The following is a 19,653-nucleotide window of genomic DNA, read 5'->3' on the forward strand; positions in this document are numbered from 1 at the left end:
CGTTTCCCCTACAAAATGTTAGGAGGATGGGGCAGTGATCCTTCGTTCTGCTACCAGGAGCTGCTGGGATGCGATCCTCCTTTCATTCCGTTTGCATTATGTGCGTCGTATGTGCCTCCAAAATAACTGACGCGCTGAAAATACGGCAGTTCGAGGGAGCACCTAGCTAAATGTTTTGCTTTAGCTTTTTTTAAATCAAGGCATTAAATATCCACGGCGGGGACGCGTGAGCCGGGTGAGGTGCTGCCCGCCGGGGGTCGGCCCGGCCGTGCCTCGCCGCTGCCACCTGCCGGGCGGCCGCCGGCACAGCCAGTCCCCTCTGGGTGGGGGGTCGTTTTGTGACTTGGTTTGAAAAGCTGGTGTGGCAGTTGTTTGTTTGTTTTTGTTTGTTTGTTCTTTGCGCTAATTCACAGAACTAGTTTTGATTAGTTTGAAAGACGCGGTAAAGAAAATGGGTAGAGCGCGGTACGTCTGTGCCTGCAAAGAATTCAGAGCTCTGTTAGTCTTGTCCGTTTCAAAAGCACGAAGCTTCTGTTTTAATTCAGTACTGCTTTTGAACTGGATTGAAGGCTCATATTTGTATGGGTGGCTACAAAAATGGGTTAGGTTTCCGAGGTTAACTTTCTACGTGTTTATGATAAACCAACAGTTGGCTGCACGGGGTTGGTTCACAGAGTGAACCTGTTCAGCCAGAGGGTGTGGGGGGCATGGGATGCAGTCTCTCCAGTACTTGCTCTAGAGAGAGCAAGTTTTGCCCTTGCTCTCTCTAGACTGACATTCTGGGTTTTTGCTGTAATGGATCAAATAGTTTCAGCTATCTTTCTGTCTGAAGTAGCAGTTGTTCATTGCAGTAGTGCTTTTCCTGGCTTCCAGGGACTCTCCGTGCATAAAGCAATACCTGGTACAGTGTATTCTCCGTCTGCTTGCAGCACACTTTCAAAGCTGAGGCTTAGAGTTCATATTTACATATTAAAGTATATTTTTAATAATTTAAGAGGATGCGTGGAAATTGAGCGTAAAATAAACTAATAAACAATTTGACCATAATAAACTAATAAACGATTTGACCATGCATTTGATAGAATACACTCTGCATAATTGTCACTCGTTTTGATTTCTTTAGTTATCTGATGTAAAGGCAGTGAGCATCTTGCGTTTGGCATGAGCTGTCAGTCATGTTAACAGAGAAGCACTGTAACCCTACCCATGGTGACACCCAGAATAAACAAACCTGCAGACCTTCAGAGCTTTTCTTAAAGAACAGGTGACACCACCAAGATGATCAGTACAGATTTTGTTGTCTTCCTAAAGCACTTAATGTGATCAGAGAATTAAAATTTCAACAAGTCATTTAATGATGGCTGAGCAGCAAATATTGTAACACTTGGATTAGGTTTCTTGCAGTTTCATAGTTATAGGTGGGGCAGTTCTTCTGGCAATACGCGTGTCCTGAGGCATTCTTCTCTAGCTTGGGTGATCAACTAAATTTATTAACAGCAATGAGGTCACTGTAATTTTCAATAAATGGTGACTTGCTGATTTATATCAGAAGATCCATACAGCAGTAAACAATACCATTTACATTTAATTAGTTTTATTGAACCAAAGGCAATTTTATTTGTAATGAACTACATGTTATGATTAAGAATGTATTTTAATGATCTTTAAGTAAGGTGAACAAATGTTGCCCTTGACCTAACAGAGGAGATTTTTCTGTTATTGATAACTTCACGGTGATTTTTAAATTGTGAAATGCAAAAGAGAACATTTTCATTATTGTGCCATCATCAAGTCATTTCCTATGTACATTCCACTGTAGAAAGATGAAATGCATTCTTCTGAATTATTATTTTCAAGTAGAGATAATTAAATGCATATAAAGTTTATTTCAAAAACTCATCTACCGTTGTATACAAAGAATTTAACTTTTATTGCTTGACTCAAGTCTTTCACATAATTTCTTTCGTCAAAACTGTTGCAATCCCCTTACCCAAGTGTTTGTTTTTTTTTTTTTTTCCTTTGAGTAAGAAAATAATTGATGTCATTTGCCTTTAATGTTTCCTAAAAGCAAGGTAACTTTAGATGTAGAATACTGTTTCCATTGAACATATCAGTAGAACTATCAGTAGAAGCAGTGAACTAGCAGTTCAATGCTTGTAGTAGGAAAATAATTCTTTACTGAAGCTGAATTTCACAAAGATCAAGTCCCTCGTTAGTTAAATTATTAATAAAAAGTAGTCTTTTTAAATAAATAAATACTTTTTTTTAAGGTAATTTCCATTCTTCTTGCTTTTATGTAGGTGAAAGCAATGACATAACCTAACCAGGTAAACTTTTCTTGCTCAGTGAGCAGTTGTTTTATGTTTACATGTACTGTTGTGTACAGATCTTGATGTCTCCTTGTTAAATTCACTGTCACGATTTTATTCAAGACATTAAGATGAGAAATGCACAGCTTCTACTAGGAAAGCAGCACTAGGTGAAGGAACATCTTTGTGCTCTTATAGTAACCTTTATTGTTGAATGCAGTTCATATGTAATCTGTCTTCTATAATTCTATCATTCCTTGCATTTCTCTTTCTTTTCCTTGTTTTACAAAACTTCAGCAAGTGTATTTTATTGGCCTGAGGATGCTGTCCATTTTGAATGAAGAGCATTGGGCTACCGAAAAAAACGTCCTTATCCCTTTTCTTTACCTTAATAGTGAAAAGATACTTCAGAAAGCTATGGAGCACATGTAATATTCTTGTATGTCTTTTCTTTCTACTACTCATGAATGAAAGGCCAACGAATTACCACCCTAGGTCTTTCTCAGAGCATAGTTCTTTCTTATGTTTTTTAGTTTTAGGGAAAACCATGCACTTTTGGAATACTCTGGCAGTACTAGTTCATAACATTCCAGAGTAATGCCACAAATGTGTAGGGAATACACAGATCTCATTTTTTTCAGAAAGATCAGTGAGTTTGTTTCAGAGTTGAAATTCAAAAAAGAGAAAAAGGAAAATGTTAAAGTTTAGGTGTTAAATCAGAAATACAAAAGGAGAACTAAAACATAAAAAGACAAGACACTAAAGGAATGCAGCAGAAATTTTTACATTTAAAAATGTAACAAAGGAGAACATCACAGTAGAAGAAAAATACAAAGGTTAGAAACCAGGAAAATATATTACTGTACAAATGCCGGTATGCTTAAAAAGGTGGATATTTCTGCTTCCTTGTATTCTCATGTTGCTTCCCGCTAAGGCATTCTTTGAAAAGAGAGAAGTTCTTGGTTGACGCATTTCACTAACAGTTTTTATTGTGTATATGAGTATGTGTGTGGTATTAGTTTTCTGCTGTGCCGTCCACTACTGAGAGACTCTTTATTTTTCTTTGCATAATAAAGCACATAATAGCCTGGATTAGCTAAATTGTAGGTGATAACAGATTGGAAAGAAGTGAATGATGAAGATATAGGACACCACATGTGTATTAGTTTCATATAAATTATTTCTCGTGAACCTGATGAAAGTAGGTTGGAAGAACAAGGATGCAATGAATGAACTTCGTGTGAAGGACTACAATAAATGGCTAATGGTTTAAGATAAAGATAATTTGTGAGAGTTAATGTTCAGATTTGATTCATGTTTTAAAAAGAACATGAAATACAAAGTCTGTGTGTTTTTGCAAGGTATGAAGTGAGAGATTTCTTGTCTGCAGAATACAAATAGAAGTACAAATTCATTATTTATAGGGCTACGCATTTTTAAACTAAGGTGAAACATGTTTGATACATGTATAATGGATTTAAAAAAAAATTCATTTTGATCTGGAAAAGTGGAAAAAATAATAATATTAAAAAACCTGTAGCCGTTTTATCGGAGAAACAAAAGGATATAAATGTGTCAGACTTTAAGATAACATAGGTGGACAATTGTGCCGTAGTTAATTCTTGTAGTGTTCAAATTATGTAGTATTCAAATGTAGTTATTTTTTCTTATATTCAAATTATGAACAAAAAAAATTCACGCTTTTAAAAATTGCTACATTTGAGCCAAAGTGTGGTTATAAATTCATAAAAGAGGCTGTAAAATTAATTCTTCTTTTAAAGATAGCACATTCTAACTGGCATGAGCCAGGGTATTGTGGTCGTGTAGTCTGCTCCCCAGAGATGGTGTCTCATTAGCCTTTGCAAGATTCATCTAGTAATAAAGGACGGAGATAACTCAAATAGTTAGGCACTACATCTGGTGAGAAGGTAGACACTCTTGTGTTTCATCATGGGTTATGATTCTTAGATCGACTGGGGTTTGGTATCAACCATCTGGTCCTCTCGAGAGTAGAAATTGGATTGTGGATCCATGCATGAGCAGTCTACTTGTGTTGAAATCTCTTAGCTGCTGTTGTTCCTGACCATCTAAAAAGCACCAAAAGGTTTGCTTTTGCAATGTGAAGAAAGTTCTGTGTATCAGGTTTTTAACAATTAGTCTGCGGTATTCTTTCTGTGGGAGGTGGATGTTTCAGAACAATTACCTGATGAAATAATTGTTTCAGAAATTTAAGGTGATCCTCCCTGGGCCTTTAGGGACAGCTCTTAAGATCTAACAATCATCAAGTTGTTTTTTTTTTTCTTCCCCTGTTTATACCATACCACCATCTATTTATAGAGCCTACTACTGTAGTATCCAAGAGTCTCTTGATGTTCTCAGTTTTAGTGTAGGATGGTTCATGGGTTGTTTGCTGTCATGAGTAGCAGCACCACCTATAGTAGACCCAATTTTAACAGACTAGTTTGGCGTATCCCTGACTTCAAGCATTCGAGTGATCCTGTTGATGTATCTAAGCTTTCTTGAAGCTGATGAGGTTTTCTGATGGGTTGACTGCAGATGTGCTTGAGCATTTAAGAGAACTTGAATCAATTTAATTGTTTCCTCTTGTATTCAGTTGGCTTTGTCCTTGCTGCAAAAATATTTTCGTTCCAGTTTCATTAAAAACAAAACAAAGCAAAAAGTCCCACAAACATATATGTAATGTATGTAAAATATTTTAAGATTATACTACTGTAAATTAAAATGGGACTGTTCATAGATACAATTTTTAACTCATGTTATAAATGTAAAAGTTTAGTGTTTGAACTATCACCAGATTGAGAATATCATCTTGGATCTGGTTCCTTTATAGCAAGATGTACTGAAAAAAAACAGAGTGTTTCTTAGGTAAAAATTTTATGAACTTAACTTGGGGTGGGGTTGCAGGGGTCATAAACTGGAATTTTTACCACTAAAAAGTTCTTCAAAATATGCGATTACATTCAGGTTTAAATAATATTAAGTACATTAATCTGTTTTACAGGATCTCTTTTCAATCAATGCTTATGTGTATGCTCAGAAGCCACAGCTGGATATTCACAGTTTTGAGGGTACCTTCACACGGGTAAGCAGTATGTGTAAATACAGTTCTACTTCTCTTTTCCATATCTCAATGTAAGTGAAACCTGCATTTGGTGTCACAGTTGTACCAGATCCACCCTTAGCTTTATAGCAGTATTTTTTTACATGTTCCTGCTATGGCAATACTTCATATAATATATATCCTGGTAAACATGTATTGCAGAAAGCTAATACAAAAAGAATATCTGAAAAACATAGAATCCAAGAATTGCATATTTGTTGACATCACTGTAATATTTTTATATGAAACTGTTTGTATAGCAGTATATATTGTTTGTTTCCAGGCCTCAATTGTATTGTTCATATATGTCAAAAAGTGCCAAGCGGAGTACATTCAGTAGCCTAAGACAATGCAACTGGTAGTTTATGTGCAATAAAAATGGGCCTTGTTTAACATCATTTCAGTTCAAGGGAAAGCTGGTATTTCCAAAGTTCAGTTACCTCAAAAAGTAAAATAAAACTAAAAGCTACTTACGGAGGCTTTATTAAATATTTTTCTCCAGCTACAATTATATTCAAAACCCAATATGATGATAACAATGCAGTCATTTCTGTGACTTTTTTCTGTTGTTTTCAAAAGGTGGCCTGCTAAAATTAACCCTTTAAAGCAGGGTGTAATAATAGATAGTAACTTTTTTTAAAATTGCTTTACAGATATGTAGTATTATATTAGAATATACAGCGATTGTTTTGTTTATATTAGTCAAACTCGGTGTTAGTTGACTCATTCCTCTTGATAGCTTGTTTCTAAAATAATTTGAGAGAATTAACTACTGTGGAGGTAAAGAGAAGGGTTTTTTACCCAAGTGACTTGAATTGGTAATAGATTTTGTTCAGTAATTGGAATTCCAGTTCACAATTCTAAGTACGCTGATGAATGAGATATTGCAGTTGGCTCTTGAAGACCAATTTATACCAGTTATGTAGTTCATGCTGCCTACAAAGTAAATGTCATTTGCTCACACCTTCAAAGCTGTAAGCAACAATGTTTACTTAAACCTTGTATTGAACAATTGTCCAAATGAAACTTCTATTAACAGCTGTAAAATTCATGTTATTCCTGTCCCAATGGATAAGTATATACTTTTCTAAATATAAGTTGAACTCCTCAGAGTCTTTTTAACAGCTCTGGTATGTGTAATTGACACATTGGGAAATCATCGCTAAACAGTTGCTCCCTGTTGTGGGTTCTGCTCGTACATGTAATAAGAGCTGTATGATTCAAGCATCCCTGATATGTGTAAATAACCCTGATGCATTTTATGCTTTCAGGTTTACGTATGTGTTGTTTTGACTGCTTCAGTAGTAAGGGAAGTTTAAACTGAAATTGTGTGTGCATGCATCTGAGGGCAGTGCCCTCGGATTTGGTTCACGATGGATCGCACTGTAGGTCTTTTTAGAAGGTTTTGTTTGGTTTTTTTGTTACCTGTGTACCTTCTGCATAGTGAGATGTTGCCTTAGGACACTCATTTACTGATTTATCTTTCTATTTCTGCCATGAGCCCTTGCTTCTTACACCAAATCAGGTTTTGCATCTAATTTCTATTTTATGTTAAAGTAAAAAAAAAAAAAAAAAAAATTAGTGTGCTTAGTGATGCTAATGCATACATTTTTCCTACTTAAGCATTGATGTTCAAGGAGTTCTTGCAAGGATAGGTTGACAGGGTAATAGCACATTGATTTTTCTTTTCTTTTCTTTCCCCATTATGAAGACAGAGTACTAACAATGCAGGAGGCAAACTTAGATAATTTCAAAAAGTGCATGACCATAAACCAAACCAGAAACTTAGGTGCACAGCTCTGAAGTTTTTATGAGGGAACAACTTCTCTTAAGTACTTCTACGTGAGAAAAATATCCACAGCAAACCTGATAGCTGACATAAGATACCTCTTGCAGTACACCTGCATAACCATGTCAGGAGGAGTTAAAGCTCTGCTGTACTCTACTGACATCTGACAGCTTCACATGAAGTAATTTTCTGTTGTTTCTTCATGGATTTTGATGCGTTGTATGCAGTCAGTGCATGAAAAGTAAGTGTGTGTCTTTACGTGGGCATGTGGGAAGGATCGTGCCTGGCCCTTAAATAATGGAGTAAGTTAATTCTTTTCCTCCTCTCCCGTCTTCTGGACATCCTACCAAGAAGCAATAGCTGAGCTAAATTAGTGTTCTGTGAAAATGTGAGAGAGTTTTATTTGTTCTCAGGGCATTGTCCATGTCTTGGCCGAGTTTATTTTGAAACAGTGATGCACAGAACAGAGATGTACACAGATGTAACTACTATAGTTTCTCTTCTGTCTGATGCTCCTATGTAAGCTTGATAAATGAGGAGGCTATTTCATCAATTCTGGAAAAGCATGAGAAAAACACATGTCTGTAGAAAGAGAATAAAAGGTAGCCATAGTTGTTAACTCAACTTTTACCAGGTGGACCCCAAAGAGGAGACTAGAGCATTACATTAGCATGTACTAGCATGACCAGTATCATTTACCTTTTGCTTACACCTTCTGTGCAAAATCATGGAAATTCTCCCTTCTGCTTTTGACATTGGCGTTTTTTTGTTTAAATTTGGGTCCTTTTTCAACCATTCCCATAAGAATATTTTCCTTTAATTTCTCCTATATTGCAGCTCTTTGCTGTCACCTCCGTCTTTTCATTTACTTGAAATATATCTAAATCTTATTTTTATTTATTCTAGAAGATTCAGAGAGCTGATTCCTTTGAGTTTAGTTATCTGCTCTCATAATTTATTTTTTCTCTGGTACAGAACTATTTGGTATCACTTTTTCCAATATAGGACCTTGTCAGTTGCTTAAAACAAAGTACCTTGCTGCAAAACCGGTTGCATGTAGCTGTTGATACTTTGGAAAAATACATATTGAGATGTGAGTGCTGAAAATTGTTTATTCATTTATGAGTAGAATCTCTGGCCTGTGGCTAATTATACAGATGTTTTCTTGTATAAGTCTTGTATTTTAGTAGAGAGAACGTCGAGTCATTTTTTTATTTCATATTTGCTGTTAGAGAATTACGTGTTTTGAAGCAATGGTTGTGTTCACTTCAATCTGGCTTAATCTTAGGTTGGGAATGGTGTTATGTTTTGCAGCTTCTTTTTAATCACTTTCCTTGTGATGGGACTAACGGCACACAGACAGCCAGACTAGGGGGCTAACGTGTGCAGAAACTAATGTGACCCTGTCCAAAATATGTATGCCAGTAAAAGGGACATAACAAAAATAATTAGCTGTGGGATTGGGGTGGGGAAGGAATCTCTTTCAGTGATGCAACTAAACTAATATGTATTCTTCCACTTTCCTACAGAACTTGGTGGGGGTTGTTACGCTGCATCCTGTCAGGTAGGAATAAGGCTAGAGAAGGTCAAATGAAAGTGGTACACTTGTTGATTTAGGGATTGGGTATTTAGTCTCAAAGGCCTATGTCATTATCTGAAAAAATTTCTAATAGGTTGTAGATTTGAAACTTTTTAAGTGCCTCCTTGAAATTTGTCATGATCCTTGGTCAGCTCTAGTATGAATTGAGGACTGAGAGTAGGATATATTCAATTTTTATGTAACTGCTCATCTGTTCCTTTTTCTCTGCACATGCAAGAGCTACAGGCTAATTTCCTAGAATAGGAACTGTAGACAATTTAAATCTCTATGATCAATACTGCACAGGATTTCAAAAACTGAGCCTGAATATGAAGCTTGAATGCAGTACTGAACTGCGCTATTCTGGTAATGAACTTAATTCAGAATTTAAAGTCCAATAAGCATACAGCTGCCAAATGAAATTCAGCCCAGCAGGCCTTATGTGGAAACATTGTCAGCTGGACAAAGAAGCTTTGCATGTCTGTCCTGGTTCCGGTGGGGATAGGGTTAATTTTTCCTGGTATTCCATGCCATGTGAGCCACGCCCACCCTGAGCTGCCGGGGGAGGGGGCAGGAAGTTGCTGCTTAAAAGCGGGCTGGGGCGTCCCGGGTCCGCCTGCGAGTGGCGGGGAGCGGTGGTTCCGTAATCGTGTTTGTATATTCCCCTATCCGTGTTGTTGTTTGCCTGTTCCCTTTGCTGTTCTGTTAAACTGCCTTTGTCTCAACCCAAGAGTCTTGCCTTTTCTTACGATTCTTCCTGTATTAGGAAGGCGCGAGCGAGCGGCACGTGGTTCTTTGTTGCCGTCTGAGGCTAAACCACGACAATGTCAAACATCTGCTACTAGAGTGAGTGATGGATTTCATTTACCCCAAAACATACATTGTTCTGTTAGCTGTAGTAGCCTCAGAAAATTTGCAGAACCATTTCTCTTTACCATAGACCTGGTGTTGTTCAGGAGTCTGAGACCTTGTCCCTTCCTTGCTTCATCTATCCCTGCCATCTCTCCAACAGTAGAAATAAAAATAATGTAAACCAGCTAAACTCATAACCTGTAAATATACTTTTTATTTTTTGTTTGAGTAACTTACGACAAATGAAAAATACGGTTGTCATCTGTTTGGGTATGGAAGGTGTGATATTAGGTAAATTGAATGAACTGTAGAAAGGTGGAAATGTTAGATGAGGGCATAAAGATGTTCAAGGATCATAATGAAATAAGCATAAGGTAACTGATCAGCCAAACCATTATGTTGATGAGCATGGCATGTGTGGCAAGAGATACAGCTCATTAGATATTTTCCTATTTTGAGTGACCTAAAATGAGGCATTTCACTAAGTCCTAGCAGGTAGACATTGGACAAGTGCCTTTTTCCTGTCTGTGTTGTCAGCTCTTCATAACCACTGCAAGGCTTTCGATTTCTTCTTGTAGTACAGAAGAGTTTCATAATTCACTGTCTTAAAAACTGCTAACTGAATAATACACAAAGGCAGAAAAAAGGTTTTCCTAGCTTAGTATCCTATTTCTGACAATAGCCAGAAGCAGACTGCTGGGAAAGAGAATAAGACTAGAGTAAGGAGATGATAATACCTCCTCAGAAGATTCTCTTGTCTCTCAGCAGCTTGTGATGTGGGAACTTCCTGAGTCAGAGCTGGTTTCTCTAAGTAACCTGAAATGAATTTTCCTTCTTTAAACTTACACAGGCCACCCTTGAACATGTGTATCTTTTTAGCATTCAAATAGAAAGAATTTGTCCAGGTTAATTACATATTGTTATGAAGAGCAATTGCTTATTGTTTTAATTTTGCTGGCTTTACTTATGACTTCTTTCTTCTCTGGTAAGAGACAGCAGTATTTATCCTCCCTTTCTCGGTGCCCATTTCATAGATGTCTGTCAGATTCCTCATTAAGAGTTCAGATTTATTTAGTCGTATCTAGTATGGAAGCTACATTGACTACCATTGTTGCCCTTTTTGAACACTTTCCAGCTCTGTATGTTTTCTGTTTGGAGTAAGGGCAGGGGAGGAGGAATTTAGAACTATGTACTTAAGGCTTGGCCAAACCGTGGTTTTCTTTGTAGTAGCGTGATTTTTTGTTGTTGTTGTTGTTTTCTCTCTCAAAAATTTTAAGGATTTTAAGCATTTAACTTGTTCTTGACTATTAAGTTAGTGTTTTGGTAGATTTTTAATAATCCCAATATTTGTTTTCTGAGTAGTCATGACAATTTCTGAGTAGTTTTGATCAGCTCAGAGCTCATCAGTTTGTGAAGTTGGGATGTTTTCTTCCTTTGTGGGCATCATTTTACGTTTCACTGTATGGAATTTCATCTGTCCACTTTTTTGTAGGATATATTAAGCTATTAAGTCATAGGTGTTTTTTCTATAGCTATTTTGTTCTGAAGTCTTATCTAAAGTTACAATTATAAAGGTGTGCAAAGATACAGCAGCAAATGTTTCTTTGAATTCTACAGCTTTTCTGTAGTCTCTAATTCTGTGTGTTAGTTCTATGCTAATGGCTAGTTAAAACACAATGCTTCTGTCAAAATTCAAATTCTTTTATGCTGGAATTCAACATAATGCAAAAATTACTACTTCAGCGTAATTGCAGTTTTAGTACATGGTAGATGGGGAATACCTCTTTCAGTGTTTGGGGGGAGCTATTTGGAGTCCCACTGTGGGCAACGGGTATTCTGTATGTGACATCTGAGGGGAAAAATACAAATTGGTTTTTTTATTTATTGAGACTGAATTCATCACAAGTATGGTATTCACATCTGTGTCTTATCACTTATGTTGATGATTGTATAAGACTGACCCATTCGTTTCCATGAGGTTGCAGTGTTTGACTGAAATGTGGGATCTTTTTGGTCACCTCTCTGTTAGTATGCATCATTCTATTATATGCCCGCTGGGGACTCCTGTGACAAACTCTAGCACGATTTGCCCTTTGAGGTACAGTAATGAGTGCTTATAAATAAAAGCATTTTCCTCATACACGTATACATTGTTTTCAGTTGACCTAGTGATGCAGTGAAAAACTCTACCAATTTCTGGTTCAGAATACCTAAGCAGAATTTCCTTTTTTTGCAGTGTATGATGGTAGGTAGAATTGTAAAAATCAAGCAAGTTGAAACAGTTTGAACTATGCAGAAAAGTTTGTGGATGATAAAAAGCAGTCAAGGTTAGCGTGTGTGTTGCTGACTGAGAAGAGCCTGTGCATCTTATGGCAAGTTGTGTGAAGTTAAGACTCCTGTTTGGTATGAAAGTGGCAGCCTTCCACTCTTGTTACAAGTGGCTAATCAGTATTGTCTGTATGAAAGAATTTCAGGAAAGTTGTCCTGTTAGCTTCAGCAATTCTGAAAAGCCCATGAAAGGAGCGAAAAAATTCAATATCTGTTTTCAACTCACATATGGCCAGTTTGTGTCCTCTTTCTAGTCTTGTAGATTCTGAACAGATTCTGAAACCTCTAAAGTTCCACAGGGAAGCTTACTGCTGGATGTGGTCATGTTTCAACATTATAGGTGTAGATGGCAATCTCTCCACCAACTGTCACGCCCCAGTCAGCTGCAGTTAGTATTTTGACCATATTACTGGCATCTTCCTCTGGAAAAACTAGTAGTACTGGATAGTTTCCACTTAGACGTACGTGTTTATACACTGCTTAATTAGGCTTTCAGAAGGCTGAAATAATCACAGAATCTGAATAACCCAGCAACAATCCTAAATCAAACCAGGAATGTAAGCATTATGAAGTTAGGAAAAATTATCCAAAAATTTAGGCTGTGGATGAACCCTATCAAAGGCACTCATCTCAGAAATAAGTTATCAAGTGTTACAAAGATGATTGATAATTGCTGCAGATTATACTTTTTTTGAGCCAAATTGGAATACTTTTCTTGTATTTAATGTTTCAGTGATCAGGACTTCATGCGTTACTAATAGTGTCAACAATTTTGAATGTTGCTATAGCTGCTGATCCTGTTTTATTTTCAGGGATGCATTTTCAGTTCTCTACAGTGAACATTCCTTGGCTTATAAATATGAAGTACTTCTGCTGTTATGTCGCAGTATCTTGGAATTCATTTCTGCTCTTTGTAGTACCCCCCAACTACTGAAAATTCCTACATGATACCATGTTACTCAATTAGAGTGGGCTCACAGTTGCTGTTGTCTCAAAAGTAACGTATTTTAATTGTGTAGGAGTATGGCAAATAATTCTTGCAGTATTAATTCCTTAGGTAAGAATCAAAAAATATTTCTCCTTTTTCTTAATGAAAGACTAATCTTATAGAATACTGATGATTCTTGACAGACTTTTTACTTGCTGTGTGAATCTTAATTCAAAATTTGTGGTTTTCTTCTTGTAGCTAATTCCATGTCCTCCCTCTCTTCCCTTCTGGTTTTGACAAGAATGGTTCTCTATGCCTTTTAAACAATGATTTTGCTTCACTTAAGAGAGTAAGAGCTTTAGTTTCCTTGCTATAGAGGGATCTTTTGAAGTACACACAAAAATGTATCTGTTAAGTCTGAGATTTTTTTTTTAGGAACAGAGATTTCTAAGCAGCCCATCCTGTGCTTGGTGGTTGTTTCAAAATAGAGATGAAAAATGGACATGGGTTTTGATTATTGACATTATGTAGAAATGATTGTGTATTTTGGTAAATCAGTGGTCCCCTTTTTCCTGCAAAATGTTTAGCGCAATCCGTAACTCGATCAAATGCACTTGATTATCCTACCTCCTAAAGTTCCCTTTAGTTCTAAACAGCACATTTCACAGCTGCTAATGAGTAACAAATCTGTACATGCTCCAAATTGATTATGAGAGATTAAGTCTGTTTACAATCTGTGGGCCATTATTGCTTGGGAGGAAAGAGGGGAGGGAAAAACCGAAAGTCTTAAATAATCACAGAAGCGATTTCCTATTCAAAGTATTTTCCCATTGGATATGTATTTTGTAAGTATGTGGTAAGACAACACAAGTGTTATATTTCTTTTTAAAAGTATAAATATTCTTTCCTAAAGCTGATAAGATGTCACTTGGCTTGCAAATTTTGATGACCATAATTTATTGTATGGATTATAGATGATATAAATAGTCATAAAGGACGGGGTATTAATTTTTGGTAATTGGTGTTCATAACTGACTTTAACTGCTTGGTATAGCAACTGCAGTTTGATACGTCTGAGGAAAAGAATAAGTTCCTTTTAAAACACTATGGAATTTAGTTCTTTGAATATAATTTGGTTTAAGTAATATGAACTTCAGTCAGTGTTTCACTTTTTGGAAAGTTATTTTTGTGTTTGTATACAGACAAAAAAAGCATGTACAATGAATACTCTTACACAGTGATTGATACAAGGACGCAGACATCCTGTGCAAGTTATTCAGGTGGATTGGCATTGTTCTTAACTATGACTATTTGTGATGTTGATTTACTTAGTAGCTGTTCATATTTTTAACAGGAAGACAGTGATCCAGCAGTTCATGAAAGCCTAAGCATAGAAAATACGTTATGGGCAAGCACTGTTGTTGCGTCAGGTAAGTGTTGCAATAGCAAAGCTGACAATATATCTAAAAACTCCATGGAAGCGTGTCTTTATTTTTACAATTTGAAATAGTAATGGGTTTTGAAAATCTTTCTGTCTTCCAGGCTGTTAATCTCTTGCTCCTCTGTTATCTGCCTTCCGATCAGTTTCAACATGCTACTCACCATATTTTCGTAGCATTTTAATTCTCCTTAATAGTTTAATATTAAATTTTGCTGTTTCAGTAGTGCTGTCCCTTGTACCCCACTGAAGTCATTGGCCTCTTTGTTTTAATTAAAACTTCACGTTGTACAGTACTCTGTTCAGCTTATTGTAGATAGGGTCCACAAAAAAGGGGTGGTTTTGCGTTTGTTAAGAGTTTTTCTTTTCTGTATACTCCATGCTGCACATAAAGTTTGCTTAAAATCTTTTGTCAGGCAAAATCTTAATCAGAAAGTATAGATCAATTACACAGTTGCGTAATTTTAAAATAATGGGATCTAAATATTAGTAATGTTTCGTATGTGTCTCAGATATAAGGAGTTCACATTATTTAGATGCTGTATTCAGCCTTTAAGCCGTTGTAACTTTTCTTTTTTAAGAGCAGAAAATTATTTTCTTCTGGTTTTGCTCAAAGACTGTAGGAGAAAGAGCTGTGGTTATTCTTCTGCACAAAAAGACTGAGAATAAAGAATCAGGAGAGCATGACTTCTGAAAAAGAGCTAGGATTTAAGATAGGGAATCGGAACAACCGGAAACATGAGCCAAGAGGAGGAGGGGTATGGAGGGAGGGGAAGAAAGTAAAAAAGGGTCTCCACCTAACTTGTGAAGTTAGTCCCTACTATGAAGCCTTACATGAGTGAGGGTCCTGCTGGAGGGCTGTGGGGAAGAGATCAAGTTTGAGGAGATGGCAAAGGAGTCTCTGATTGAGCACTCCTTTCCAGAGTCTGAGAAGATAGTCATGTTCTTTGATGCTTGGTGTTGTTTCATTTGATTGTACTGGGAAACTATTCTCTCTAAAGCACTTCTGGCAAATGGATGATGCCTAAAATTGTTCCCAGTTAGGCTTTTAACTTAAGTAGCCAAGATCTGTAACTTTGTGTTTAAAAAAACAAAACAACAACAACAAAAAAACCACCAAAAAACCAAAAAAACAACCACCACAACAAAAAAACCCACCAAAGTAAACTCCAAACAAACAAAAACCCCCAACCACGTGCTTATTAATTATAAATTTCAATACAGTGTAAATCTGTTCTGAATTTTCTGAATTTACTTTTCCCCAAATTTATGTATGGGGGAAACCCGTACTCAAAGAGTCTACCTTGGCAAAGTTAGTAATTCTGGATCAGTAATTTTGAACTTTAATTGAAAACTGTTCATGCTTTCATTTCCAGGGTAGATGATTTGATTTTGTTTAGAAGTGTAGCTAATGTCTGAGGCCTCTTGATCTGCCATCTAAAGTTGGCATCCAAATTAATGGAAACAGTGCTCCTTAAAATTTATGCCTTAGCATATGTTTGGGTTTTTTACTTCTGAGGGGTCTTGTGAAGGTTTAATTGTTTATGAAGGACTTACTTAGGTTCATTATTAACGATGGCAGAAGGAAAACATAGGAGAATATAACTCCCTTGTTTGAGCATGGTTTTGAATAGTGGAATAAGACTTTAAGGGAGAGCAAGTCACTGAATGATACAAAGTAAAAACATTGAATGGCTCTTCAAGACTGCAGTCCCTTCTGCAAGGAAAAATAACATGATAAATTAAAAACGGTGTCATGATATGCATGCAGAAGGTGGTTGAATTAAGGTAGCAGAAATAATTTCCTTCAGTATCTGATTTTGTGACATTAATTATATTTTCTTAATCTAAACTTTGGCATATCATTCATTTCACTTAAGTCATTGCATGTATTAACTACAATTTAATATTGTGATAACATGCTCCTCTCATGTAAGTACTGCAGTTATCTAGCATATATGATTACTATTTGGGTATTTGCTTGTGCTGTATGGCATCATAAATCCAGGTCTTAAGAATTGCTCAGGGCTTCTGTGGAGGTAATTTTAGCATTTGACAGGATTAGTCCTTTAATGAAGAGTAGGAAATTGCTGCCTTCAGTCTGTTGCTTAACTAATAAGGAGTTTATAAGATCTTACAGGTGCATATAGTCATAAAGAAGATTATAAGGCAAAACAATTAGTGGATTGTTAAAATTAAGATGTTCTAGATTTGGTTGGTAACTGATGTATCACTCAGTTGTTTTCATCTCTCTTGCAAGTTGAATGGACGTAGGTAAGTTAGGATATTTGATGCTAAACTAATTAAACTCGAATCTTTGTATTTTTGTAGGTTTTCTTAAATTAAGACTTCATAATTGAAATTCCAAGATTTGTGACAATTGAAAATCTTGTTAGGAAAAGCACTTGTCTGACAGCATTATAAACACATATTAACTGCCTTGCTTAAAGCTTGCTATGGCAGGATGTCAGAGGTGGACTCTGTCTATGCAAGTTTGCAGGCACCTCTGCATGCCCTCCTCTACCATGGCCTGTCACAGTCCTTGATTATATCTGAAAAATTTAGTGGAAGATTATGCTCACACACAACCTCTGCAGATGAATGCCACTCAGATTCCATGAAAACAGAAGAATAAACAGCCCGTAGCATGTGAAAGTCTGTACTATTTTTCTTCTCTGTAGATAGCTACCTCACCACAACCGCACTGGTGTCTTATTCCAGTCTCTTTACTGTCTGGGCTCTCAGTTCTGTCACATGCAGGTATTTCTCACCCCAAAGGATATGATGTCTGTGTGCAAGCCTAATCTTCTATTACTTTGCCACTTTGATTGAAGAAAGTGGGTTTGTAGCTTGTGTCCAGATGGTAGGGACTAGAGTTCTGCCCTGCAACATTGCCTGTACATCTCTTCATTTACATCAAGACTATCCAGTGTGGCAGTCTTTAAGGCATTCTAGCTTGGAAGGGTGCTTCCTCCAGTGCTCTTTAAGCAGCCTGGACATCATTTGTTACTCAGCCAAGCAAATATGTGACCCATTGCTCTTGGGACTATGTTTTGCCCTTGCCAACTCCTTGGAGGTTGTTACAAATCAGTCTGGGTCAACCCGTGCTATTATCTTGATCTATTCCTGACTGATGCTGTTTGTCTCAGGGGTGGAGACGGGGAGCTACATCACTGACACCCAACAAAGGAATAGGTAGCTGAGTTGCAGATACAAAGCCTTATTTAATTTTTAAGAAGGTTTTACATAGGACATACAGGACAATTGTTGGGTGAGGACATTCTTCCCAGTTTCCTCTTTCCAGTGACTAAATACATACTGAATTTCATGATGTTCCCTTTGACATACTGCATAAAATATATTGCATCAGGTAGAAGAGCCCTCTATCTCCAAGACGCGTGCCGTTGCTATTTGTCAAGGTGATACGGAAGGTCAAGGTCAGGCTAGGAAAAGTGTTTGGGGTATTTTGTGGGGAATACCTCAGAAAATTTGAGCTCTGGTTGCTGATGTCCTGACAGTTCTAGAGGAGAGAGACCACAAATCAATCATCTTGCAGATCAGTAACAGTAAATGTAAGTGTATAAAGGTTTCAAGGAATCTTATTAACTACATGTTGAATGCAAATTGCCAAAGCTCATGAAAATATCAGGATACTGCAATAATGGATTCTATAGAAACAAAAAAAGTGTCTATAGCTAGAGCAGTGCAAGTGGCAAGAAAAATATTTGCTATAATTTAAGACTATTTTATTTTCTTTTTGAATTTTGGGAACTAAAAAATTGGTTTAACAAAATCATGTAGTGTCAAACAAGAATAAACTATTTCACAGCTTTTTAATAACTCACTCTCCTGAACTTTATTTGTTGATTTCTCAAATTTGTACATTTGGAAGGTGTTTACTTTCCTTGGTTTCAGTACAGCTCCTTACCCCTTAGAATACCAGTAAGCTAAATGAAAAAAAAAAAAAAAAAATACTGTTTTGTTACACCTAATACATATTTACATATCCAGCTGTTCTAGTCTCAGGATTGATAGTTTAGATATCTAAATGGAGATTCCTGCTGCTACCAAATCTGAAGTGCTTTCTGCCCCTTGCTGTAAAACCCTAACAGAGATCTGGTGACTGTGTATATGATGTTTATCTGAACCACAGAAAGCACAAAGGCTAATTTGCCAGGATCACATTGGAAGCTTCTGGCAGGGGGTGGAAATCAAAAGTCCTCCTCAAGTCCGAAGCATGCAGCCATCCTTTTGTTATTCTTTAATAAGTGAGATAAGAAAAGAGTTCTCTGACTTTTTCCATGGCAGTGTCCCAGTGAGTTTCAAAAACGTAGCAGCAAGGTACAAAGTCTATGTGCCATTCTTAATACCTGTGTTATTGCTGTGGAATTAATAATAGTGCCAGAGGTAAAGGAAGTTTTGGTTAGTGAAAACTTGAAACAACTGCTGTCACCGAAGAAACAACTTAAATATAACCAAATAATTTAAACCACCAAGTATTTTGAAAACATCTGAGGTTATCCGTAATGACATTACTTATCTTTCAGGTAATTTGTGTTTCTGACATCACTTACTGTGGTGTTTGTGTTCATTGAAAGCTTTGGTAGATTTCCTTTCAGAAAGGGAGAGAGGAAAGTCAGCAGTTAAATTTTAAAAAGCCTCAAAAGTTCCACTACAGTATGGACTTTTTGCTCTCCATTTACTGTAACGATCAGTGTGGTTCAAACTCTAAGCGAGATAATGCAGTTTTCTGAGAGGCCTGCTGAGATATCTATTAAAACGAGATTTATATTAATGGAATTTTGTCATCATTTTGGCAGGTGTCAGTCTTGCAAAGTCACTTTAGATAAAATCAGAACAATTTGTATAACTGCAGAGCTGTAAAAAGCACTATTTGGTGACAAGTCCTACACACGATTTTAATTTGAACACTCTTATTTTTATATGGTTCACATAATTTTTGGTATCTCCCAAGTACTAATATGATCACACATATTGAGAGTATGCCTGGCTATTTGTGCGTGTTAATTCTGCACATCCTCTTTTATCTCGTTTCGCGGCCCACGTGTTTTTTCTGGTGGTGTCTCCTGTAACTTCTCTCTCCTTTGTTAACCACTCTGCCCTTCCCAATCAGGGGTTGCCCAGTATACATGAAAGCCAATTTGCATAGAGGCCCATACATAAAAAATATTTGACTCATTGCTTTTAATAAGTCCAGGATTGTAGTACAGCTGTGCTTCCAGGAACCCCAAATTGGATTCAGTTCTTTCTACTGTGGACCAGGGTGGAGTTTAGTGCTGATATGCATC

General features: G+C 36.7%; 1 protein-coding gene across 9 annotated transcripts in view; it reads left to right on the top strand.

Annotated features, from left to right (window-relative positions):
• The window catches only part of ATP9B (ATPase phospholipid transporting 9B (putative)), a 174,748-nt gene that overhangs the window by 72,757 nt on the left and 82,338 nt on the right, over nt 1–19,653 (top strand). For all 9 annotated transcript variants that reach the window (XR_008465058.1, XR_008465059.1, XM_054192859.1 and 6 more), the window contains 2 exons: nt 5,332–5,412; nt 14,261–14,336. Coding sequence is in view for 7 of the 9 variants with exons in the window: in XM_054192859.1 (XP_054048834.1) it covers nt 5,332–5,412; nt 14,261–14,336 (157 nt within the window). In the remaining 2 variants the exon portion in view is untranslated. The remainder of the gene's footprint in view (nt 1–5,331; nt 5,413–14,260; nt 14,337–19,653) is intronic.

This window comes from Rissa tridactyla, chromosome 2, assembly GCF_028500815.1.
Source record: "Rissa tridactyla isolate bRisTri1 chromosome 2, bRisTri1.patW.cur.20221130, whole genome shotgun sequence".
In the NCBI taxonomy this organism is placed as follows: Eukaryota; Metazoa; Chordata; class Aves; order Charadriiformes; family Laridae; genus Rissa; species Rissa tridactyla.